Genomic DNA, 26,625 nt, shown 5'->3' on the forward strand with positions numbered 1-26,625 from the left:
TGTAAATATAAAAATAAACAAGCCAAAGAAACTCCAGAGCATTATATCTTCACAGATACCCAGATGATATCTCATCTGGTTGGGGAAGACAGGTGTTGCATACACTGTTCAGAATCCCCAGTTCGAGGTGCACAGGGGCCTGCATTCACTTGTTTCTCAGCTCATACCTTTTATTTTAATTTCCTGGAAGTATTCTTACTAGTTACTCACAGTTGAAATCTCTATTTGTTGTGACTGCTCCTAATAGGCTCAGATACAAGTAAGAGATCCAGAAGTTAAGCAGCTGCCAAGATATGTTATTGGAAATATAGATGGATTGGGTTCTAGGTATGACTCAAGGGGTAAAGCACCTGCCTAGTAAGCACGAGGCCCTGAGTTCAAACCCCAGCACCATTAAAAAAAAAAAAAAGATTGCTAGAAGGCCTTTAGGTATACAAAAGTGTAACACCAGAAGGACCACCTGCATGCATCAAGCCCTGCAGTTGATGAGGGGCAGTGGGTGTTGTCTTAAATGTTAGAGAATCACAGGGCCCTTTAACCAGCTGCTGCATGTGCTCAGCTGGTTCTCTCACATTGCCTGCTGTGTGTTGATAACGATTCTGTCTTGCATTTTTGCTTTCTATTTTCAGTTAACAGGACTGTTCCAGTTTACAGTCAGACTAGCATCTGAGACAGAAGCTCGATTTACCTCTGTGGAAAGGATCGACCACTACATTAAGGTTCGACTGATAAAGGTCTCTTGCGAGAATCTAGCCCTTTCTAGTGTTGCTTTACCCCTCTGTGCCACAGATGGTGTGCAAGGGGGGAGACTTGTTTTCTCTGCCTATCTTCCCTGCTGGAAGAGGACCAGCAGTCTTACCAGCATGCTTGGAGAAGAGAATACCAAGGACTTTCTAAATACATTTATAAATTATGTCTAGTTGAGAACTCATGTTCATTGGCTAATTTCCAGAATGTCCAGAATCTTGTAATTTCAGTTCAGCTGACTAGTGTAACATTTTCCTTACACTGTTTAAAACCATGTATTATGTTTTGTTTTACTTCTTAGTCCAATCCAGTTGTTTTTGACCCAAGATGGCCATCAGGATTCCCTGTTGAACTTTTAGCAAAGACTGGCATGGAACCTAGGCTTCTGTGGTTGTTAAATCTCCATGGCTAATTCTAATCTGCATCCACGGTTGAGGAACCAGTAGATTAGGTGTTACTGAGGGTGTTAGCTCTTTCCACCTTCTCCCAGGAGCCCCTCAGTCTTGCTGGGAGTAGGCATCTTGCTGGTACCCTAGCTGGCACTGTAGAAGTAGTTTTCTGTAGAAAGAGCAGAATTCTGATTAGGATTCTCATGTTTAACTCATTTCTCAAGAGTCACCTACATTGTGAACTACCCTGAGACTTTACCAGCATTTACACTGTTGCTTACATGGAAGCATACGTTCTGAGTTCCAAACAATTGACTTTTACATAATTTTGAAAAAATACTCTTCCATTTGAGAACTGAGTGTGCATAAATTGCATTTTCTAGCAGACAATGTGCTTCATTGTTCATTTATTTTTAGAATGAACCTCATTAGTTACCAGATGTTTCTTAAACTTACGAATTATTTTTCTCATAAAGCGTGCAGGTTAACTGTCTAATGTATCTGGTAACAGCTGTTCTTTATGTTAGATATTGTACTTTGCCCAGTGTTGTGTTCTTTGGAGGACATGCATATGCACATGTGGGTGTGTGGCTGAGCTGATATTACTATAGAGAGAGTATCCTGCTAGAGCCGGCAGGATGATGGTCAGCGATATGCACAGTGAACCTTGCTCAAGCCATTGACGTTTCTGAGGACTACCTTTCTGCTACCAGTCCCCAGCCTGGCTTCCTGTCCCAGCACAGCTTTTCCAGCTGGGAGCCTTAGATGTCAGTGTCTGCTCTCCCAGAATACTACAGTCTTTGGCCCTTATTTCCCTATAAAGTTGTGAGCCCCTGGCTAATTGCCAGAGAAATTTAAAACATTTTGAGGTGTGACTATTGATGACAAAATTACCTAGGCAATTATAGGACAGTGTTTTAAAGCAGGAATGGATTCCCAAGGTCATCTAATCCCAGTCACCACAATTGCCAGATGAGAGACTTATGAGCCAGAGAGAAGTTGGGATCCAGGTCACACTGCTGTTAGTGACAAAATTGCAATTAGAACCATGCCTCCTGGAGTGACCAAGATATTTACATGTTCAATAAATGTTAGTTACTTTACTTTGAATTTATTTTAGTCCAGTGGTGTTCAAATGTGGAGACCCTATTTTAAGTTGAATATTTTCAAAGAATTCCAATAAAAACTGGTTCAAGGCCTCATGCCTACCCCTTAGGTTCTTCCTTGGGTTCCAAGACAGTGTTGTGGATGCATTCCTTAAAAGAGGTGGTTTGGAAACCATGGCCCCCCAGACTGCTGCTCAATAGCCATGTGCTCTGTCTCTGTCTGGCTTAGTGGTGGTAAGCATTGACTGCCAAAGGATTCTCTCATAGCAAGGGGTCAGGCTGGCAGCTGCCTTTGTGGCTGCTGTACTTGTCCTACTTTTCCTTCTTTTTTGACAAAGCCTTATTGCTCCCTGAGAATCTAAACTGCCACTTTCTCCCCAGACTCTGTCCTTGGAAGCACCTGCCAGAATCAAGAACAAGGCTCCTCCCCCTGACTGGCCCCAAGAAGGAGAGGTGACCTTTGAGAATGCAGAGATGAGGTACCGAGAAAATCTCCCTCTGGTCCTGAAGAAAGTGTCCTTCACCATCAAACCCAAGGAGAAGATTGGCATTGTGGGGCGGACAGGGTCGGGTAAGGATTACACGGGCCTCTGCAGGAACATTTGAAATGACCAGGATTTAGTTGTTAGTCAGCATTTAATAGCTTATTGAAGATTGTGTTCATGCCTGCAGACCAGATCTCTGTTAAATAAGTGATTAGTGTCTCAGGCCCTTCTGAAACCAACTTTCTGGTAGGAGACAGTGCTCAAGTGAAAGAGTGTCTGCCTAGCAAGTGTAAAGCCCTGAGTTCAAACCCCAGAACCACAAAAAAAAAAAAAAAAAAAAAAAAGAAACAGACTTTCTGGGTGTGTTTTTAACCCTGCTTTTATAACATTTAGTTATCATAAAAGTCCATATTCTCAGAATACTTGGAACATATGGCAAAATACAGTCAGAAAAGCACTCATAAGTCCACTGCCTGGAGATAAGCACTGATGGCATTGTTAGTTTTTCCTGTGAATATATGTTTACCAGTATATAGTCATTTTGCATACTCAGTTTTGTGACCTCCTTTTAAAAACATTAGTATTTTCCCATGGCACTTAATGATTGCTATATAGACTAATACACTAATTCTATTTTATACTCTTATAGTACCATAATTTGTATTTAACCAATCTCCAATTGCCAGGAAATTAAGATCATTATCAGTTTTTCTCAGTTATAACTAGCACTGAAGCCAGGTATGGTAGTGTGTGCCTGTAGTCCTCGACTTGAGAGGCAGAAGCCAGAGGATTGTCAGTTCGAGGCTGGCTGGGAGTATGAATCAAGTTCAAAGCTAACCTAGACTATAAAGCTAGACTATCTCAACAAAACAAGCCAAAAATAAGTGAATTAATAACTAGCACTGCATTGAACATGTGTGGAGAATCTTAAGGACTTTGTGATATATTGCCACAATTACCTCATATTTGTCAGAAGCTTACACAACTCTAAGGAATCCATGGTCCTTTGAAGACAAATTATTTTCTTGATCTGACATCAGTTGTGAAGAAATAGAGAATTAGCCTTCATTTTAAGCATCTTACTTTACTCTTAGAAATGTGTTACCACACGTCTTTTAGCTTTCTAGGCTCCATACTTCCTTGGCATCAAAGCTCTTATAACTTTTTTTCTTGCCATGAAAAAAAATTTTTTAAGAGATCTTTTATCTTTTCTGGCCAGTTTACGTTAAGTATGTCTTTAGGAGAAAAACTCATTGCCTGCTTTCTGTTTGAGGGAATTATTTCATGTCAAAATAAGATACTGCCTCCAGGTGTTTCCGACTGGAAAGGGAATCCTCAGCCAAGGAGAGCAGCTGTCTTAAATGTACTTTGCCCCTCCCCACCCAGCCCTCTTTGCTACATTGGTACCCAGGGGTGTCCTTTCCTGTGATTTCCGTTCAGCACAGGTAAGAGAGACTGAAACATGCAGCAGGACTTCATGACACCATAGGTAGTGACAGGAGAGAAACCAACAAGAAAAAGAAAGCAACCATAAATAGTCTGACTTACAAAGTCTAAACTCTAGTCCCAGTGTAGCTCCTTCCCCGACTCATAGGCCTTGCCCTGCCGTGGTCATAGTCCAGGTCACTGCCACAGGACTTTGCCTTTCTTTTCAGCGCACTCTCTCGGTGCTAAGTTAGTCCACTTGCAGAGAACAGTAGTCTTCCAGCGTGGATGGTTCAGGCATAGTACCTTTTATTTAAAGGGAGCAATTTGACATGTTTATTTGAGCATTATTCCTTCCTGCTTTTAAATCTGAAAGCATTGCCTTGACCCTAGAGTGTTTCTACATCAGGACAAGGAGTAACCAATCTCCCAGTTCTGAATAGAGTGATTAGTTTCTAGGAAGAATCTGTTCCAAGAAAATCATCTGAGGTCAGGTAGAGTTTGAGCACTACACTCTATGCCACAACATTATTGCAATAAGTTTTACATAAACTAAATATCCAGCATCAGAACATTGGATTAAGAAGTAAGAATATGTCCACATGATGGAATATGTTGCAACTACTGAATTGTATCTGGAAAAGATGGATGAGTGCTTGTTATACAAGGTTAGATGAGCAAAGCAACTACAATATTGTATCTCTAGGATGATCCCAACTCAGAGGAAGTGAATAAAAGAAAATGTACTGAAAATTTTGCAGTGGTAGCCGGGCATGGTGATACATGCCTATGGACCCAGCAACTTGGGAGACAGAGAGAGGAGGATCAAATTCTGAGGCCAGTCTGGGCAAAGTTAACACAGACCTTATCTGAATAACAAACTAAAAGCAGAAGTTCTGGGACATAGCTCAGATGGTTGCCTAGCAAGCTCAAAGCCCTGAGTTTAATCCCCAGTCCTGCAAAACAAAACAACCTGTCAGTAGTGAGTTTACCAGATGAACTTTACTTTCTCCTATGTCTCATGGCTTTTCAAATGCAGAGTCAATTAAGAAAAGCTATTCTGCCTGTCACTATTAAGACTGAACTCATTATGTCATTTATCTGCCAAGCCTGTTTCTCTGCTTTAGTTCCCTGACCTGGGATAGTCACCCACACCCACTCATCTTCTCAAACCAAAACCTCCTTCACCTGTGTGTATCCCACAACTTCCTCTACTCCCTGCTACTGCAGTGGCAGCAAGAGCCTTTGCCTTAGTCTTTCTCTTAGTCACAGTTTTGTCCCCTGGTTTGTCCCCATCTGCTTGCTATGAGAATTTTGTTCTCTCTACTGTGCCTAAGAAACACCAAACGCTATGTGCCTGTTCCTGAGGAGAAACAGAGGCAGGTTTCCATTTAACTATCATGAAAGTAGACAGGTTCCTCACACTTTGCACGTTGCAGCTGTGTGATTTAAATGTTTGTTTTGTAGCTCAGGAAAGTGAAAGGCTTTCTTTGGTTTCTATGGTGTTATGCATTTTTTCAGACAGTCAGTCAAAAGAGTGATTGACTGGAAAGGGAAAAAGATTTGAACCTCAGGATAAACCAGTTTTGTCTTTCTAGAAATTGCTCATAGAGCTACTGTTCTCCCTTCTGACTCACCAGGAAAGTCCTCTCTGGGAATGGCCCTTTTCCGCCTGGTAGAGTTATCTGGAGGCTGCATCAAGATTGATGGAGTGAGAATCAGTGATATTGGCCTCGCAGACCTCCGAAGCAAACTCTCCATCATTCCTCAAGAGCCAGTGCTGTTCAGTGGCACTGTCAGGTGAGGACCTGTGCACCTCTGTGTGCTTCCTGCCCCTCTCAGAAGCCAGGTCAGCACCACTTGGAATCAAGATCTCATGACCTCGAGTCTAGTACTTTCTGTTTCCCTCTACACTGTACTTTCTGTTGCAGAGGTGAGAGATGGCCCTGCGGCAGGTGATCAAAAGGTCAGATAGGTTTGTGCTCAAAGTTCTGCCCCATGAATGTGTAAGTTACCACTCATAAGCATGTTTCCTCACCCCTACAATGGGAATACTTTTAAGATCTGTTGTGTAGGTTAAATAAGTCCACATAAATAATATAAACTCTGAGCCTGACCAGTGGCAAGTGTGTAATAATAGTAGCTGTTACCATCAATCTCATCACCATCATCCTCTTATTTGTGTCACACTCCTCCCTGTCATCTTTCCTAGGCATGCTAAAAGTTGCAGTTCTAATGATGGCTTTCAGGCATTATGACCATTCGTAGTTTTTCATTTTCTAATACCTTTCCTTTTTTTTTTTTGGTGCTGGGGACTGAACCCAAGGCCTCATGCATTCTATGTTACCACAGTACCAATGAAAAACACCCCCCAGCACTGTTGGGAGAACATATTTATACTTGAATGAGGTCTCTTTATGACCTGTTAAAATAGTAACTGAGAAAGAAATCATCTTTTTTATGTGTTTCCTACCTTTATCCTTAAGCTTCTACCTCCTAAAAATTAGGGGTTTCCATAATTTGTGTCCATTTCCATTCAGGTTGCCTCTCTTTGGAAATAAAAATAGCCTTAACTATATGATCAAGATTGCACTTTTTTCAAAATCATTCTAAAAGTAACATTACATTTCCTCTTTAATTTTTAGCAGTTTCCAGGAAAAAAAAATGTTAGCAACTTCATTTCAGATAACTGTAGGCTGTGTTCTGATTTATCTTTAAAATGTAATGTTGCTAGGCGGGGGTATGGCTCAAGTGTTAAATCACCTGCATAGCAAATGCTAAGCCCTGAGTTCAAACCTGGTACCGCCAATTAATTAATTAATTAATCAACTAATTGATTAAGCATGCCCTCTCCTTTGGAAATGGCATTTGAACTCACTTACTCAAGGAGGCTCGATAGATACCTTTGTCTGCTAAGGCTGCAGACTGAGTGGCTGAAACAATAGAAATGTCTTGCTCACAGTTCTGGAGGCTGGGAACATATTTAAAATTTTACTGCACTTTGTTTGGGTTTGTGAATCAGGGCTTCTAGACTTGATGATTGTGAATGGACCATGGCATGAGCTCCTGGAATTTGTGGCACATTGTGGAGGAGTAGCTTTCATGGAACTGGGCTGTTTGTTACTATCTTCAGAGAGAGGTGTGTTGCCTTGTGGACAAGCTCAGGAATGGTGTGCTGCCATCTTGAGCTTGTGCTTGTTAAGCTCAGAGTGTTATTCACGCTAAAATTCCACCTCACCCCTGTTAGAATAGCCATCATCAGCAACACCACCAACAACAGGTGTTGGCGAGGATGCGGGGAAAAAGGAACCCTCTTACACTGTTGGTGGGAATGTAGACTAGTACAACCACTCTGGAAAAAAATTTGGAGGCTACTTAAAAAGCTAGACATCGATCTACCATTTGATCCAGTAATACCACTCTTGGGGATATACCCAAAAGACTGTTACTCCAGAGGCACCTGCACACCCATGTTTATTGCGGCACTATTCACAATAGCCAAGTTATGGAAACAGCCAAGATGCCCCACCACTGACGAATGGATTAAGAAAATGTATCTATACACAATGGAATTCTATGCAGCCATGAAGAAGAACGAAATGTTATCATTCGCTGGTGAATGGATGGAATTGGAGAACATCATTCTGAGTGAGGTTAGCCTGGCCCAAAAGACCAAAAATCGTATGTTCTCCCTCATATGTGGACATTAGATCAAGGGTAAACACAACAAGGGGATTGGACTATAAGCACATGATAAAAGCGAGAGCACACAAGGGAGGGGTGAGGATAGGTAAGACACCTAAAAAATTAGGAGTGGGTGGTAAGGGAGGGGGTGGGGGCAGGGGGGAAAAATGACCCAAGCCTTATATGCACATATGAATAATAAAAGAAAAAAAAAGTCAGAGTGTTTTTAGGGCAGTCAGCTATGTAAACTGAGAAAATTGTGTAAATTTAATTTCCTGCTAGCTAATTTTGACTTTTTAATCAGTAGTAGAACAACTGAGAAAAAGTTGAATCTCAGGACATATATCTTCCTTTTATTCCCCACATTTCTTCTTACAGATCTCAAAGAACATCCATCTTTTCTTAGTAGAAAGCCTGGGATGGGTTTCCCCAGGCAAGGGCAGGGTAGATCAGCTGTTTCCTCAACTGCCTCCTAGATTTGGAAACTTATTTCCTTCAACCAGCATCGGAGGTACCAGCAAGCAATTAAAATTTGAAAGGCTCTCTTAGAGAAAAAGCAAAGTAAAACAAAAGTGAAGCAAACAATACTCAGAAAGTCACAAGATAGGCATTCCTGAATTGTTGTGCATATAAATATAATCTAAGTCACAGACCAGATGACTCGGGGCCATATCCCTCCTGAAATATCCAGAATCTCAGCCCATTTCCATGTCTGCATCCCAGACTTCACTCCTTCAGCTGTCTTGAGTTTGAGTTCTCATACCTGAATTTCTGTGGCCCAAAGGTAAATAGCTAATAGTGGCAGAGCTAGAATTTGGCTGGCTGTGGAGGCTAGGTTCTGACTCACTATGCTCATTATATTGCTTCTGAAGTATGCATCATGACATCATTCATAACTACCACCTGAGGGCTATTCCATCTCTCCATAAACCAGAGTTAGACCTACCTCCATCATCTTCAAATTCTCTTGATCTATCTCTCCCAACTTCACAGAACTTTTCCACACAATCTGCTCTTCTCCTTAGTCCTTTTCATTTCTCTACTTTCCCTCCTTAACATTTCTCACCTGCTTTTACTCTTAACAACTAACAGTCCAAGATCAGCCCGTGTTTCTGAATAACTGCTCAGCTTTCTGGAAAGTTACCTGAAGAAGGTAAGTGAGAACCAGTCTCCCTCTCTGAGAACAGAGGCCACTCAGGAGTCTCCAACCCAGATGGAAGGACAGCATATTCAGTACCTTGTCTTCCACTTAATCCAGAGCAAATTGGCGTATTGTCTCATGCCCGAGGGGGTGTTCTGGGCTTAGATTGGCAGTGACCAATAGGTTAGCTTAGAATACTGCTGAACAAGTGCCCTTAGCTGGTTGTGGTTGCATGCACCTACAATCCTAGCACTCAGGAGACTAAGGGAGCTGGATTTTGAGTTTGAGGCCAGCATGGGCATGTACTGAGTCCCTGTCTCCAAAAAAAAAAAAAAAAAAGTGCCCTATGTTTAGACACTTCCTTTTTTTTTTTTTCCTTTGTTTAACAGTCTTGGGGTTTGGAATTAGGGCTTCATGTTTGCTAGTCAGGCACTCTACCACTTTAGCCACTCTACCAGCCCTTTTTTTGTGTTTTTGAGATAGGGTTTCACTTTTCACCTGGGCTGGCCTCAAACCACGATCCTGCTGATCTCTGCCTCTTGAGTAGCTAGGATTCTAGGTGTGAGCCACCAGTACCTGGTCCAACTGAGTACTTTTGAGGCACTGAATGTGGAACTGTCTCTTCATTTCTATCTGTGGGTCAAGCCCAGGGCCATCTGACTTCTCTAATGAGGGGTGTTTTTATTCCTGATTGAGCAACCTGATGAGAACAGTCTGTTTGCCTTAGTGTGTATATATGTAGACCACATACTGGTGTGTGTGAATATTCTTTATGTATCTGGAACCCATTGGTTTCCTTCTGAGGGTCCTTCAGCTGGTGAGGTGGACCCAAGGGTCTAAGTTGCAAGCATTTCAGGGTATCTGTCAAGTTTTTACCCATAGAAAGTATAGTGGGGCAATCCACTTAGTGAGCAGGCAGCTACCCCATTTTGTTCTTATTGCTTGTCTGATAAAAGAGGTACTTTCCTAAGGCTTCCATAACAAAGTGTAGTCAGCCCTCCAAATTTATGGGTTCCTCAGCTTCAGATTCAGCCAACTTCTGATTAAAAATGTTTCTTCCTCCCAAAAAATCACAAGTATATACATTTTTTTCCTTGTCATTATTTCTTAAGCAACATAGTATAACAATTATTTACATACCATTTACATTGTACTAGGTATCATAAGTAGTCTAGATGATTTAAAGTATATGGGAAGATGTGCATGGATTATATGAAAATACTACTCCATTTTCTAGAAGGCACTTGAGCAACCATGACTTTTGATGTCCTTGTGGGGGTTCTGGAATTAATCACCTGCAGTTAACAAGGGACAACTGTACCAAAAACTGAGTACAGAAATTTCTTGTCTCACAGTTCTGGAGGCTGGAAGTCTGAACTCAAGGTGTTAGGAGAGCCTTGTTCCCTCTGGAACTTTGCAGGTCCAGCTGCTGGTAGTTGGCAGCCATCCTTAGCATTCCTTGACTTTTAAATGTGTCACTTGGGTCTCTGCCTCCATGGTCACACCATATTCAGAAATGCCCAGTCCTGCTCCTCTGGTGTTATCCTTAGGTGTAGTTGTCCCTGCCCGACATGAGTCTGTACCTGTAAAATTCCTTCCTCCCCAGCTTCCCTTTTCTCTCTGTCCTTTTTCCTCTGCCATCTGCTTGGTCAGCCAAGCAGTTGTTGGGCAAATTGTCATTGAGCTTAATGACAGGGCTCCCAGCTGAGTGAATTCAGAAAAAAGAGGGCAATTTTCTATGTAGTTAACTTATAGAGAGATGTATAGGAAAAAATATAGATGGGTAAGGGACAAAAGGTTTTGTGTATTTTTAGGTGTATATCATTGAAGATGATTAAAATAAGTACTGGTTTCGTTTTGTGTTTTGCATTTTGCGTATCTGTTATCTTAAAGCTTTTCTATAACTTGTATTACTTACATAATGAAAATAATAAAAGTTAGGTTTTATAGAGAAGGGCCCAGTCTGTTCTCAAGCATCCTTCTGTTGCTGGTTGGGGAATGACTGTCAGGATTGGGGCCCTCCATTTTTCATGTGTGCTTTGTTTAGCTTTCCACAGACAACCATTGAAGTTTGGTTGCTTAAAGGTTGGCCTCTGAGAAATCCCTATCATATTCTCCCTAGATCAAATTTGGACCCCTTCAAGCAGTACACTGAAGAGCAGATCTGGGATGCCCTAGAAAGGACGCACATGAAAGAATGTGTAAGTGAAGAGCTGCTGGAAAGCTGTGCTGTGATTGTAAGGGTGGGAACACAGGGGTTCTGCCCTTCCTCTTCATTCTTCTGTAGCTCCCTGTCTCTAGCAGCTGACTTTCCCTCCTGCTCTAGGATGTCTGTGGAAGAGTGCTTCGAAGCAGGACTTCTCAGGCATGTCACATGTATTCTAAAACCTGGTCTCTTCCAGTCCCATCTCCCACTGCCTGTGGTAATATTGGCCTCATACTATCCATTTGACTGAGAAGATACTAATGACCACTACTCAGAATTCAGTAATGGTTTTAACTTCTATTAATCAGAATGGTGTAATATACTTTTGTAGCATCTCTGTATATGTGCAAAAGAACATGAAGTATGCACATGGATCACAGACCTTTTAGAGCAGCCAATTTGCAGATGGGTGCCATGGCCTGGTGTGGGGCTCTAGTGCCCCCGGTTGAGGCAGGCTTAAGATTCCCTACCCTGATTCAACTAGATGAGTCCTTCTTTCATGTCTTACATTGGGTGTCCTCAAACAATTTCATTTGAAAAGTAAGTTCTGCAGCTAACAACAAGAAATCTTACCCCAGATCTTTGGACTTCAGGAATGGAATTTGTGCCTACCCCATCTCCTCGTGCATGACCCATATTTTCAGAACCAAAAATGAGGGTACATCTGACAAGATTTGGAAGACATATAAATATGGCTATTTTGACATAAAGCTAACAGAGTCATATTTGAAACATGGACTGCCCTAAGAAATATGAGTCATGGTGCATGTGATACACATGTACTTTCTTTCACATGGGCAGGTTGTAGCTAGAAATTCTTCCATCTGTTTCAAAATAATCTATTTTTATTGTTTTGGCTTTGATTTTTGAGGCAGGGTCTCACTATGTAGGCTAAGCTATCCTCAAACTTGTAAGTATTGGGATGCAGGCATGTGCCACCACATCCAGCTCAAAATAATTTCTTTTCAGCATGGCGGGGGGGGGGGGGTGTGTGTGTGCGCTGGGGATTGAGCCTGGGTAAGTGCTGTACCACTGAGCTACATCCCCAGCCTGCCCCTCGGCTGGCAGTTTAGTTTGGGGCTTTTACCTTTCTAATCTCTACTCCTCTCCACCCTAGATTGCTCAGCTACCTCTGAAACTGGAATCTGAAGTGATGGAAAATGGGGACAACTTCTCAGTGGGGGAACGGCAGCTATTGTGCATAGCAAGAGCCCTGCTGCGCCACTGCAAGGTGAGATATATGGTGGGCACAGGGTGGGGGCAGGGGGAGCAGCCCAGAAGAGCCATACACACACATTTGGGTGCTGTCTTGCCCAGAGGCACTGGGGTACAAGATCACCTGCTTCTGAGGCCCAGGAGCATGACCAGCAATGATACAACTTGGTATACTGGTTTTGAGGGGTCTTTTTTGGAGGACAGAGCTTTGCACTTGCAAAGAAGGTACTCTACTGCTTAAGCCACAACTCCAGTCCATATTGCTATGGTTATTTGGGGGCTCTACCACTTGAGCCACTCCTCTAGCCCTTGCTCTGGTTATTTTGGAGGTGGGGGTCTTATGAACTGTTTGCCCAGGCTGGCCTCAAACCATGATCCTTTGGATCTCAACCTCCCAAAAAGGGAAGGATTATAGGTGTGAGCCACCAGTGCTCATGTTTTGTTTTGTTTTTGAACCTCTCAAGTCTTCTGAATTCATTAAGCAGTTTACAGGACTGCAGACCATAAACAAAAGATTTAAAGATATATAGCATAAAATTTAAGTAATGAAATACATTTCAGTAAAACTGGGATAATGAGAATTCTTAATTGGACCCCTCTTTCTCCTCTGCTTTGCTGGCAGATTCTGATTTTAGATGAAGCCACAGCTGCCATGGACACAGAGACAGACCTACTGATTCAGGAGACCATCCGGGAAGCATTTGCAGACTGCACCATGCTAACAATTGCTCATCGCCTGCATACAGTTCTAGGCTCTGATAGGATTATGGTGCTGGCCCAGGGACAGGTACAGGAGCCCTCAGGGACCTTGGGTTGGCATGTGGTCTAGTCTGGGAGAAAAACTAGCCCCTGCCTGTGATGGGCTGTTTGCCGTCTTCACATGATCTAGGCATTCAGGTAATCAACCATATCAACTCTGTTGTGGTTGCTGTTGGGTTGGATACGTCAAGACCTTGAGTCAGGAGACTTACTGTCTTCTCACTTTGCTTCACTACTCATTCTTTTGTTGCTTGTAATCTGACATTTTGGTGTAGGTCAGAGAGAACATGTACTTAGAGATTCATTGACATACACAAGTATCACCCAAGGCACATTGTAGCCAGTCACCCTGTGTTTGCTTTTTCCCACAATGTAATGGTGCCAGACCTCTTATCCTGTTGTCCCAAACTTTCCCACAGTCTGGGCCCTAGCCTAGCCTTCACTGCCCACTTCTCCCTTGCAGGTGCTGTTGGTTATAGACAGTCTTGCATCCTCTAAGCTTTGTCATTTCTGTCTTTACTCACTCAGTTCCATCTACCTGGTTGCATGAGCCTCCTTAAACTTTATGAGTGGCTCTCTTGGAGCTCTCCTAACTCCTCTTTAGTGGCTGACACCTTGTCTCCCCAGAGAGCTCCCTGTCAGTTCTCTAAAAGAAGGGTCATGCCTCACTCATCTTTGGCTTTCCAGCAGTGCTCAGTACTACATCTGCACAAGGAGTTGTTAAGTAAACTTTTGTTGGACAAATACCTCCTTTGTGTGCCCCTGCAATAGAATAAATGACTTGGCAGAAATAAGCCATGTATCATGGCTAATTGTCTTCTGTTATTATTAATAATAATACCATAATAACTACCTCTATTGAATGTTAATTACATATCAGACAGACACTATGCTTAGTGTTTTGTATATCATCTCTTAACATGTAATCAGTTCTCACCACAGCCAAGAAAGACACAGTGTTAACTCTGTGTTACAGATAACGAGACAAAGGCTCAGAAACTTGACCTACCTCAGGGCCACAGGAAATGGAAGAGCTGGCACTAAACCTCAAGCCAGTGACTCTGTGGCCAGTGCTTTTAACCACCACACCATACTGTCTCTTGATTTGTGGGCACATACAGTAAAAACACTTAGAAAGGTAGGTCCAACCTGGGTTTGAGAACTGAATTGAGAAAATACAGTGATAGATGATTTTTCTCCTTATCCTGGAATTATTTTAACATTAATGTTCTGGTGACTATTCTTGTTTACATTTTCTCAGTGTTTAGTGAGATTCTATCAGACGTTAGATACACAGAGCTACTACTGTGTGTTTATGTGTTAAATAGAACATGATAAAAGTGGGCAGAAAGGACCAAAAACACCTATAACATTCTTTCTGAAAGACACAAAGCCAGGCCATTTTGTTTGTAGGGGTGATTCAGTGTTGTTTGGAACTGAGAGTGATTGGGTCTTTTAAGAGGAATTCTTTCCTTCCTGCCCATTAGTATTGGGTTTTTGTTTTGTTTTGTTTTCTTACTAATTAAGTGATTTCCACTTCCTGGGGCCCTGCAGTAGGTCAGTTTTCTGAGCCTTCATCTCTTAACTTGCAAAGCAAAGTTCACACGTCGGTCTCTTTCTCGGTTATGGTGGGGATCGATTTCATGTTGAGAGGTAAGATGTAATAAGCTCTAACACAGCGCCTGATGCATAATAAACATTCTGTAAAAGTAGCTTTTATTGTCCCATTATCATCAATAATAGGAGATAAATTAGCCATGATACATGGCTTATTGTTTCTGCCAAATCATTAATTTTAGGAAAACCTAAAAAGTCACATAAAAAAGTACTAAGGCAAAAACAAGATTGCACATCATTGACTCCCCAGAGATGAGCTCTGTACCACATTGACTTATTCCCAATGGTAGATCTCGTTCATCAGTGATCGCAGACTCCCAGAATATCAGACGAAGAGAGGCTTAGCTGGAAGGAGTTTTGTTAGCCTACAGAGAGGCCTGGTTTCTCTGAAGCTTAGCTACACCAGACTCTTCATCGCTTGCCATGCTGCTTGCTTTTCCCCTCCAGCTGCAGGATTTCTGCTCTGGCACTCAGCACCATACTCACTCAATGCGTGCAAGGAAAAGACACTTCCTCCTCATCTCCGAAGGAGGCTGAGATTGCATCCCATGCCTTTGCTCTGAGGCAAGGGAGGCTGGGAAAGCAAGCACATTGTCCTCATCCTCTATTACTAGAGGCAGGTTCTACAGGCAAATAATTTTCTCTTCCTTCTCGTCTCGTCTCGTCTCTTCTCTTCTCTTCTCTTCTCTTCTCTTCTCTCTTTTTGACAGGGTCTCACTGCATAACCCAGACTGACCTGGAATTCGCTTTATACCCCAGGCTGGCTTTGAACTCTTAATCCTCCTGCCTTAGCCTCCTGAATGCTGGTATTACAGGCATGCATCACCACAACCCTGCTCTGTCATTCAGTTTTCTACTACAGTATGACTTCTGTGCTGCATAGAAGTCTAGCATAGGAATAGACAGTTGCCCATGTCAATCCCTTACTTTTTGTTTTCCCCTGCCAATTAGGCATCCTCATTCTTTTCCATGTTTAGGGTTAGATTAGCTTGCACAACAAAATGACATGTGTCTGTGTGTCCTTGATTTGAACTGCAGTCCCTTCCCCACCCCCCACCCCTGCCACTGCTGCAAGTTATAGAACCTGTTGATGGATTTCTTCATTCCCAAGGCTGAGAGGCCTGGGATTTATACCAAGGTGGTAAGGTGCTCTTCCTCCCTGCTTTTCCCTCCACCCTGCACATGGACGGCTTAGTGACTTGTCTGTGCTGCTGATTCTGTCTCAGGGCCTCAGGGGTCCATTTTCCGTGCTTCTCAGCCATGACTTCCCTGACTCACCCCAACTGTCCCATATTACATCCTGATGTGTCTTCCTTTTGCAGGTGGTGGAGTTTGACACCCCATCAGTCCTTCTGTCCAATGATGGCTCCCGGTTCTATGCCATGTTTGCTGCTGCAGAGAACAAGATTGCTGTCAAGGGCTGACTCTTCCCATTGATGAAGTGTGACTTCAGAGCATCGCCATTCCCTGCCTGGGGCGGGCCCCTCATCATGTCCTCCTGCCGGAACCTTGCCTTTCCCGATTTTATCTTTCGCACAGCAGTTCAGGATTGGCTTGTGTGTTTCACTTTTAGGGAGAGTCATATTTTGATTATTGTATTTATTCCCTATTCATGTAAACAGAATTTAGTTTTTGTTCTTAATTGCACTCTAAAAGGTTCAGGGAACCATTACTATAAATGTATCAGAGGCCTATAATGAAGCTTTATACGTGTAGCTATATCTATATATAATTCTGTATATAGCCTATATTTACAGTGAAAATGTAAGCTGTTTATTTTATATTAAAATAAGCACTGTGCTGATTAGCAGTGCATATTCCTTTCTATCATTTTGTACAGTTTGCTGCACTAGAGATCTGGTTTTGCTATTAGACTGACTGTAGGAAGGGTAGCATTTTGTTCTCTAGCTAGTTGTTTCACGGTGCTGGGCTTTCCAGATGTCCAAAGGAAGATGTGTGGCAATAGTGAGCCCTCTGCAGCCCCTCCACTACCTCCCCACAGCCACTCTGGGGACAGGATGGAGCGGGGCTGCAGGAGGCCTTGCAGAGCGCCGTGAATCTCAGGGCTCCTGCTTTCTGTCCTGGTGTCACTTACTGTTTCTGTTAGGAGAGCAGTGGGGCAAAGCCCCAGTCCTTTTCCCTCCCTCCATCAGGAATGACAATCCTGGGAGCATTCCTCGGAGGGGGAAGGTCTGTCCTGCCTTCCTCTTTTTGTTGTTGTTTCTGAACAAGAACTAGTCTGTTCACAGAGTGTCCCACTGCCTCAGGTTCCTAATGCTGGCCACTGCACAGAGCTCTCTAGCTCCCAGGCCGGTTGGTTCCCACCCTGGGGCCAACTGCTGCTGTTTTAGGTGGCATTTTCATTTGCCTGTTCCACACCTCCACAGTTCAGTGACAGGGTTCAGGATTGTGGACATCTGTTCTCCTTCCTCACTTATAGCTGTCACACAGTCTCCTTCTCTCCAAAGTCTGCAACTTTCAGCAGCTCTTGCTAATCAGTGTCTCACACTGGCATAGAAGTTTTTTGTACTGTAAAGAAACCTACCTCAGGTTGCTGATTGCCGTGTGGTTCGGTGTGTTCGTGCAGACCCCCTTTGTGCTCTGGGGCCCGAAGCTCAGGTGGTGTGGTCGCTGCTGTCATCAGTTGAATGGTCAGCGTAGCATGTCGTGACCAACTAGACATTCTGTCGCCTTAGCATGTTTGCTGAACACCTTGTGGAAGCAAAACTCTGAAAAAGTGAATAAAATTATTTTGGATTTTGTAAAACTCTTGATTGTATAAAATAGTTCTCTGGGAAGGGAGTGAGATGTCTTTGAATGGCTTTGGAGTACTGGAGCCTTGGATCTGACTATGCTGTTACATCTGGGAAGGGCAAAGCTGGTTGGTTGTAAGGGGCACGGGACCCAAAACGCTGTCAGCCATCTGTGTCCCTGAAGCCTGATTTCTGGGGTGTGCTCACCAAATGAAACTCCCAGGTTGCTGATAAGAGGGCAGGGGCTGGGAAAAGTGAGGGACTGTAGTGAGGTAGGTGGTTGTGGTGAAGGAGATTTCAACAAGTGTTTGTTGAGGACTCTTAGCAACTCACACAAAATAATTACCTTTTCATCCACTTCATTCAGTTTAGCCTACAAAGAATTAGTGCTCTTTCAAAAGAGTATAAAGTGTAAGGTTTCTGACTTTTGTGTCAGATGCAACCAGAAAAGGATTTAAATTATTTGATATTAGTTCTGCTGGAAATCATAAACTACTGTGTTGAAGATTCAGGGATGTAGCTACAAAGTTAAAAATTCAGTTTCTCACGAGGATACATGTCTGTAATCCCAAGACTTGGGCGAATGAGGAAGGAGGATCTCGAGTTGCAGGTCAGCCTGACCTTCCTGGTGAGGCTCTGTCTCCAGAAAATAATAAATTAGTTCCTTATTTGTGACACTTCAAGTGCCCAGCGGCCCCATGTAGCCTGTGACTACTGTATCACAGATGGAGCACATTCCCTTGTAGAAAGCTTTCCTGGGCAGCACTGGTCAAGACCAGAACTGCTATTGCTGAGGTACTGGGTTTGTCTCCCAAGGAGGGTAACACAGTCTGCAGACAGAGCCCTCGTGGTCCTTCTGCCCAAGCTCCCTGCTGCACATGATGTCAGCTTCCCCCTTTCCATCCTATTCTCTTCCCATCTCTCCATTCTCCCACCTCTCTCAACCTGTTTCACCCTTAGAAGAAAGTACTTCCCTCATTTCTGTGCACTCCCTTTCCTCTCCCTTCACTCCCAAAAGTGCAGGGGCAACTGACCAGCTGTGAGCATGGCTTCTCTTAGGACAGTTTCCAGCGGCCTGCTCAGTGCTCCCACTGGGCATCTCAAACAGCATTAAGACTTCTTGTTTTAATAATGCCACTGAACTCCTGGTCTTTCTAGCTAGTAGCCTCATCTTCAACTCTCCTGTCCCATCTTTCAAAAGTCTGCCCCTTGTCCTGGGGAACTTAGGGATGTAGCCAAGTGGTAGTGTTTGCCTAGCAAGGTCCTAGTCTCAGCCCCAGCACCAGAAAAAAAAAAAGTATTTTACTTAATTTTAGGTTAATTTAATTTAATTCTTTTCTTTTCTTCTCTCTCTCTCTGCCACCTAACTATACCTTCTGCCCTTTGTCCAAATTCGGTCACTTCCAGGTCCTGGTCCTGAGCATCACTACCACCACCCCTTCCCTCTGCCCTGGTGAAGGCCCACCTCCCTCCCTTTTCATATTGTACCTAAAGCTTAACTGCTCTCCCTCCTTGGAACTACCAGATGTACTGCTGCTAGAATAAAGACTAAAAATGCAAGTTGGCCAACTATTTTGCCCTCCAAAAGTCTTCAGGGAGCATTGCCTGAAGAGTTGCTCATCTTCCTTACCAGACAGGGAAGGGTGTGCATTGTCTGGCCCCAACTGCCCCGTTTTTTACTCGGTTTTCCTAAAAACAGAACATATAATTTCACACACTTTAAGTCTTTGTAATTTTTCCACCTAGAATTCCTTGATCCTCTCATCAAATGAAGCCATGATTTAAAACAAAAAACAAAAAAAACAAATACTCTCTCCTCAAAGCATTTCTCTTCAAACTGAGTTCCTACACCTTGCTGACAAGTTGATTTTAAGGGTTTTTTCCTTTTGCATGTTATAGCTGATTATTTTCTTGTATTTCTGCACATGAATTTAAGCTTGTCAAAAGCAACAAATCACCTCATTTTTGTATACCATATAATCCCTGCCTTAAGTATTATATTTTAACATAAATATGCTTAATCTGTTTCACAGATTCAGCTAACTTAATTAGTGTCTCATACATGGGTGCTCAGTAAAGTATTTGTTAACGTAAATCAATGTTGGACTTTCTTTTATTGCAGTCATGGGAAAAAAAGGAATTTAATTGCTTTGAAGAAGAGCCAAAACAAAACAAAACAAAACACCATTGAGGGAAAAAGCCTTTTATATGGAATGAATTAAGAAAGCCAGAAAATAGAATGCCCAGCATTTGGGGAATGGCTTCATGATATGCCAGCCCTTTTATATTCCCCTTCTGATTGATTACTCAGCATAGCGTTGAAAGTAACAAGCCACCAGGGTAGGAAACAGCTACTCTGATGAGTGCCTACAGTGTTCTATGCCACATTTAATAGCATCTTTTCTATTTACAAAAGCAATTGTGCAAAATTTGGAAAATGCAGAAAGGTGCAGTGAAGAAACCAAATATTGTTTGTAGCCGTGTTATGGCAGGGTATATTTTCCAAAGATGGCTGCCACAGTATCTTCCATCAGTTGCTGTTCTGCAATGTGACCTTGTCACTGTCCCATTGAGAGCTGGAGTTTGTTTCTGTACCCCTTTGGGTTTGGGTGGACTCTGTGTCCACTCTGGCCAGCAGAACACAGTGAAAGTGTTAACCGTGGCAGTTCTGCACAAAGCCCTTGTGTGACCTAGCAGCTGATACTCTGCTACTTGGAAGTCAGCTAATACATAGGCAGTGCAGTACCCTGTGACCAAACACAAGCCACTTGAAGAACCCTGGAGACGGAGACACCATGTAGAAAGTGTGAAGCCAAGAAGCATTGAGGCAGCAGATCTGTGAATAAAAAGCCATTTTGGAAGTGCAAGCTCCAGCTCCAGGCCTCTGGCTGATGCCACAGAGATCTCAGATAAACCGCCAGCTGAGCTTTTCCCAAATCCCTGAGCAAAGGAAAATGTTCTTTCAAGTCATTACATTTTGGGGTAGTTACACAGCAGTTTCAATTATCCCATCACCCAGAGATAACCAGTGTTTTATATCTGTATTCTTTCTAGCCTTTTGTGCTCTTCTTTTGAATTGTCAAAAATGTACCTGTAGCCAGGTGTGGTGGTGATCTGGGTGGGCCCTGTGCCCACTCTTGTCAGGCCAGTAGAACACAGTAGAAGTGATACCGTGGCTATTCTGCACAAAGTCCTTGTGTGACCTAGCAGCTCACACTTTGCTCAGGGATTTGGGAGGGGCTCAGCTGGTGGTTCCTTTGAGATTGTGTGGCATCTAGCTACACAGAAGCAGGGTTGGGAGAATTGGGGTCTGAGGCTAGACCTGGGCAAAAGCTTGAGACCCTATCTGAAAAATACACTAAAGCAAAAAGGGCTGAAGGTGTAGTTCGATTGGTAGAGGCCCTGAGGTCAAACCCAAGTACCTCAAAAAAAAATATATAACATGCTTTTTTGTTAGAGATAAAATAGTCCATAAGTGTATAAAATGTACAGATTGGAAATAAATCAATCACATCCTATAGAAGAGGCAAGCCCTGTTGATTTTGGTCTGTATTTTTCTAGACTTTTTTTCTAAACACATAACAGTATTATTTATAGACCAACTTTTTAAAAACAAAATTAGGCCAGAATGCAGTAGTGAAGCCGGGTGCCAGTGGCTCATGCCTGTAATCCTAGCTACTCAGGAGGCAGAGATCAGGAGGATTGTGGTTTGAAGCCAGTCCCAGGCAAATAGTTTGGGAGACCCTCTCTCAAAAATACCCATCACAAAAAGCTGGTGAGTGGCTCAAGGTGAAGGTCCTGGGTTCAAACCCCAGTACTGCAAAAAAAAAAAAATTGGGATAACTTGCATATCCAATTAGTATGATCTCAACATATTATGAACATTTTCTGGTATCATTAAATACTTGTCAGAAAAAAAATTTGTTGAGACAGGATCTTGTTACGTATTACAGGCTGGCTTCAAACTCACAATCCTGCTTCAGTCTCTCAAGTGCTAGAATTACAAATGTGTACCACCACACCTAGCTGTCAGAAACATTTTAATAATTTTACAACATTTCCTTGTAGAGAGGCATGTATGTTTTTCATTCAACAACTATTGAGCATCTAGTATATAGCAAGCAGTGTTCTAGGAACTAATAGTACCATAGCAAATCAAACAAAATCATCCTGCCCCATGGAGTTTACATTCTATTAGGAGAACAGGCAAGAAGTAAAGTATATGGTACATTAGATAGTGATAAGAGCAAAGGAGAAAAGAGAAAGTGGGGAAGGGAATATAAAATGTTGAGAGTGGAGGGTAAAATTTGGAAAGGTGTGCAGGACAGGTTCTCTGAGAAGGTTGTGTGATGCACTGTATGTAACCAATCCACTTTTGATGGTTATTGAGGTGGTTTTAGCTTTTCATTTTTGCATGTTGCCTTTAAGTTTGGTTTTAAGGCAATTTCCACACTGCCATTTCATGTTCCCCCAGCTCATAATTCTCTATTTCTGAGTAGATAGAATAGGCTGGCAGCTGTAACAACAGATCTAAGTTCTCACGTGGAAGTATGGGGTGAGGGTTCTGCTATGGAGCCATTCATGAACCCAGGCTCCCTCCCTTCTCCCTTCTGGTCGCTCTCACAACCCCTAGACTTGAGGTTCTCAGCTGGATCCTCTGTACTAGGCTGGTAGATCAGGGGAGATGGCAGGGAATGTTGGCTGCAAGTGTTTATGAGCCAGGCCTGAGGAATGTATGCATCATTTCCGTGTGGATCCTGCTGGCTAGTACTCAGGTGCACCTTGAACTCTCTGTCTCCCTGCCTCTGGCTCCTCCCTACCTCTGGCTCCTCACTGCCTCTGGCTCCTCCCTGCCTCTGGCTCCTGAGTGCTGGAATTGCAGCAAGCCTGGCCCTGGGCACTGTCAGTATGACCTTAGTTTTCTCAACCATTTTACAAAGTAGATATTATTAAGCACATTTTGCTGATGAGGAAAATTTCATGAAGGCCACACTTTCAGTAGGTAGTGAGTCACGCAGAATTCAAACCTCAAAAGCCTGATTCCAAAGTTCCAAGATTTTCTCTGTCATCTCATGACCTTGACTTCAACACCATTAGGAGTAAGTGTGTGAACCAGATGGCCTCTTTCAGCTCTAGTTCTATGGCTAATGTGAGTCAATAAATAAATCTGCAAAATCTGTCCTTTGCTAATTTCACTTGAATCATAGCTCCAGAACCATACCTGCTTCTAGGAGGAAGGAAGGGCTGTGTATTGGGAAAGGATTCTGTCTTCTCACAGAATCTTTCCTGTGACCCATTTCTGCCTCTGGCCCAGGCTCAGTGTGCTTGCTTGGCTCAGGCAGGCTCCCTGCCTCCCCCTCAGGAGGATTCAGCATAAGAGGAGCAACAGTTGGCTGTTGCCCAAGTGAGAACTGTCAGGTCTGGTAACTGGTCCCCCACAGCTTGACACAGTGTCTTCCTGAAGGAGCGGCCAATCACCCCACTGCAGCTGGCCCAGTGCCAGTCAGATAGGCTAGCAGGCACATAGTGGTTGGGGCAAAGACACTGACCTTGCCTAAGACTATTGGTTCCCAGGGCTGGGGACCAGGAACACTGCTCTGACCCATTTTCTGTATCCTTGACAGAGAATCTAGTGAGCCACTGTCCTGGAGTTATTCTGGTCACTGGCAAGAGGCAATGTGCTAACAGGCTCACTCTGGGAGTCCTCCCCCAATCTCAGCCCCATATGCCTATGAGAGTGACCTCCCTCCAGGCCACCACCCCCGTCTCCCCAACACCAGCAACTTCAGCTGCCCACTTCGCATTCCAGTCTTCTAGGCCCAATCATTCTCTTCCCTCCTACTTCCCATTACTGGGTTCTAGCGCCCTCAGTAGTTTTTCTTTTTTCTTTCCCCCCAAAATATTTATAGAGCATTCGTTAAGTGTTAGACATTATGCTGGGCACTGGAGACAAAAAGACAAACACATGGGGTTTATGGCCCAAAGAAGAGAGACCTTATATAATTTGTCTGTGCCTTTTTCTTGCCCTTCCTCCATGACTCTCTCTCTGCCTCTGTCCCATGCAACCTGTAGGCTGAGGGCACAGTCTGTTACCACTGGATTGGTGCCTGGACCAGTTCTGCCCTGAGTCCTTTCCGTTTCCTCTTGGCCTTGGGATTTCTAACCCAGGGTGGTAAAAAATCTAAAGGTCCAATAGAGACTCAGGAGCTGTAGCCAATGTGGCCTCTGGGCCTTGGGCCTCCTCCAAACCAACCACAGCATTTCCCGGCATCGGACTGTCCAGAACAGCCATCCAGTTTGCCTAGGGTGGCCTGTAGGAATCCTTCTTCTTCGAGCATGGCTGGTGGTGGATGCAGGGCTGGGGCCCAGCCATGTGTCATGTGATTATTTAGCTAAGCAAGGCGATGTTTGGCTAAGAGATGTAGCACCCTGAGAAGATACACGTCGTCTTCCATTCCTAGTATGATCATGGTCTGCCCTTAACTCACCCCACCCTAGCTGAGCCGTGTTGTCCTCCCGTCCTTTTCTGCCAGTACTTTATCCTTGGCCAACCCTGGAATCACTCTCAGAAAGAGGCACACAAGGAAAGCTGCTGTTTCACCTTCCATAAAAGCTTCATTGATGCTGTTGTCTACCAGATGATATGCCAGCAATAAATCCATTTTCAGATTTTGGTAGCAGGAACATTCTCTGCTTCTCCAGAAGATTCTGGAACACATTGTTCTCCCTTCTTACTCTGGCTGACAGGAAGCTTAGGCACTGTAAGGAAGTCTATCTCAGTGTGTTTCCCTTATTCTCTATGAAATTTTTGAATCTTTCCTTTTGACTGTCTTGAACATATTTAATATTTTAATATGTGTCATAAATCTTCTTTGGATAAAACAGATATACTAAATACAATAAAGGCATCATTCTGGTGGGGTGATGATTCTACTACCCACAGAGCTCTGTGACGGTAGACTGCACTAGGGTGTGGGTCCATCTGTGTGTCTGTGGGCCAAGGGTGGGGAGGATGCTAGTGGCTCTTTGCCACACCCTTACGACACAAAGCTTCTCCTGAACCCTGAGCTCATACTCTCTGGAGCCTGGTGCACAGGTGTGTCTTGCTGCTGTGTCCTTCTTCTTGAAGGTGTGGTTGAAACTCCACTGGAACATTCAGGAAAACTCTAGATGCTGAGTTTATTGCAAACTGTCAGGCACTATAGTATCGTTTCTCCATCTACACAACTGAAGACTCAAGAGTCGGTGTCAAAGGGTGTACATGAGGCACAGTCAAACAAGGATACATATGAGAGTGAAAGAAGGCACAATTAATAAAATGTGCAAACCAGCACTGATCTTTGACCCCTCTTTGTTCAGGGATTCCTGGGTCTCCCAACCCTCCCCAGAAATAGCACAGAAGGAGCAGGAGAGAAAGGAGTAGTCAGCCCCGAATAGGGGGTAGCTGGGTGCAGCATCAAACAGCAGGCTTGGCAGCAGTCTGAGCTCCAGAAAGAAGGCCTCTGTGACTGGATAGAACCTCAAGAAACAAGAAAAACTCTGGCTTCCTCCATGTGCTTTCTCCTAGCCTTTAGTGACCACCCTTCTGAGTTTTGCTTTCTTTGTCTGTAAAATAAAAACAAAACCATCCTTCACAGTATTGTAGAGAGAAGTTGTTTAAAAATTTGATGTGACTCTACCTTCTACAGGGAAGGGGCTCAGCCCAGACATCTTAATTGAATTGTGTCACTCTTAGAAAACATGGTCTGAGTTTTGCCCCATGGGCTGGGTGGTAATGATGGCTAAATCATAGGGAGAACACCAAAGGGGCAGGTGGAGCTTGCAGGCAGCTATCCTAGGGTCAACCACAGCTGCCTGAGGATTCTTTCTAAGAGGACCCCTTGTGGCCACCTCTATATAGTGGAGGATACACCTGGGTAAGACATGGAGGCTGAGCAAGGAAGGCACCAGCCCAGGGGCCTCCATGTCTCTGCCACCTGCCATCCCTAGAATCTGATCACACTATGGCCCAGTGTGCTGGGTGTGTCTGTTCCAGGAACCAACTCCCACCCTCAGCAATCAGAACATCATGATCCTTGGGCGAGGGAAGGAAGGGAAGAAGCTTGTCAGAGGTCAACACACTTGGGAAGGTTGAACAGGCTTGTTTCCCACTAGCGTGATAGGTTTCCAATTTAAAGAAAAGGCTCGAATGTCATATCTGATTTGGGTGAGGCTCTGAGGAACATGCCTGCCCCAAGTAGATGGATAACAGCTGGAGTCCAAACAGAATGTGGTAGTGAAGCTGGGCGCCAGTGGTTCATGCTTGTAATCCTAGGTACTCAGGAGGCAGAGATCAGAAGGACCACAGTTCGAAGCCAGCCCTGAACAAATAGTTCGTGAGACCCTATCTTGAAAATAGCCAAAACAAAAAAGGGCTGGTGGAGTGGCTCAAATGGTAAGAGTGCCAACCCTAACAAGCCTAAGGTCCTAAGTTCAAACCCCAGTACCTCCAACAACAACAACAAAAAAGAATGTAGTAATAAGTCACAGACTGATTACAAACCCATCTTTTCTATCCCACCTTCATCTCCAGAATCCTAGTCCTCATCTCAGCCACTGCCCAGCCACCTTCATCCACACTGAAGCCATGGCTAAAATACATGCCTCCAACACAGCCCATCACAGCCACCCCCAAACTGCCATCCTCAGTGGCAAGGCCATCTGGATTCAGTTGAATGCTGGAACTAGGCCTGAGCATACATACAAGATGACTTCAGTTGAGAATGGCACCTGAGCTTGAGTTGCTCTCACTGTGATGGCCACAGGAGGTGATCATGTGTGAAAGAAGCAGGGTATAGGAGCTCTCTCGAATCAAGGGGACTCAGGAATAAGCACTGACACAGAGGAACACGGAGCACTGTAGGACAGGGACCGTGAGCCACCAGGTCTTCTGTCATATCACTCAAAAGGCAACTTGGGATTCTGAGCAAATGCTGACATTGATGCCCTGCCCTTGAGCTGGTCGTGCTGTGGAAAGATGGTGTGGGCACCCAAGGTAGCTGATAGAGCTGAGGGATCAACCCAGAGCAAGGCAAGGGGCACTGGGAGACATGTCGGCG

The 26,625-nt window shown here is 43.8% G+C and overlaps 1 protein-coding gene across 3 annotated transcripts in view; it reads left to right on the forward strand.

Moving 5' to 3' along the window:
- Abcc5 (ATP binding cassette subfamily C member 5) overlaps nt 1-18,047 on the forward strand; it is a 79,871-nt gene extending 61,824 nt beyond the window's left edge. For 2 of the 3 annotated variants that reach the window (XM_020175803.2, XM_020175801.2), the window contains exons 24-30: nt 630-719; nt 2,624-2,813; nt 5,793-5,952; nt 11,100-11,178; nt 12,301-12,414; nt 13,021-13,185; nt 16,097-18,047. In XM_020175803.2, the coding sequence (XP_020031392.1) occupies nt 630-719; nt 2,624-2,813; nt 5,793-5,952; nt 11,100-11,178; nt 12,301-12,414; nt 13,021-13,185; nt 16,097-16,198 (900 nt within the window). In that variant the 3' untranslated portion in view covers nt 16,199-18,047. The remainder of the gene's footprint in view (nt 1-629; nt 720-2,623; nt 2,814-5,792; nt 5,953-11,099; nt 11,179-12,300; nt 12,415-13,020; nt 13,186-16,096) is intronic. The other variant, XM_020175800.2, reaches the window with a different exon arrangement.
- Nucleotides 18,048-26,625: the final 8,578 nt, after the last annotated feature.

The sequence above is a fragment of the Castor canadensis genome, chromosome 5 (genome assembly GCF_047511655.1).
Source record: "Castor canadensis chromosome 5, mCasCan1.hap1v2, whole genome shotgun sequence".
NCBI lineage: Eukaryota > Metazoa > Chordata > Mammalia > Rodentia > Castoridae > Castor > Castor canadensis.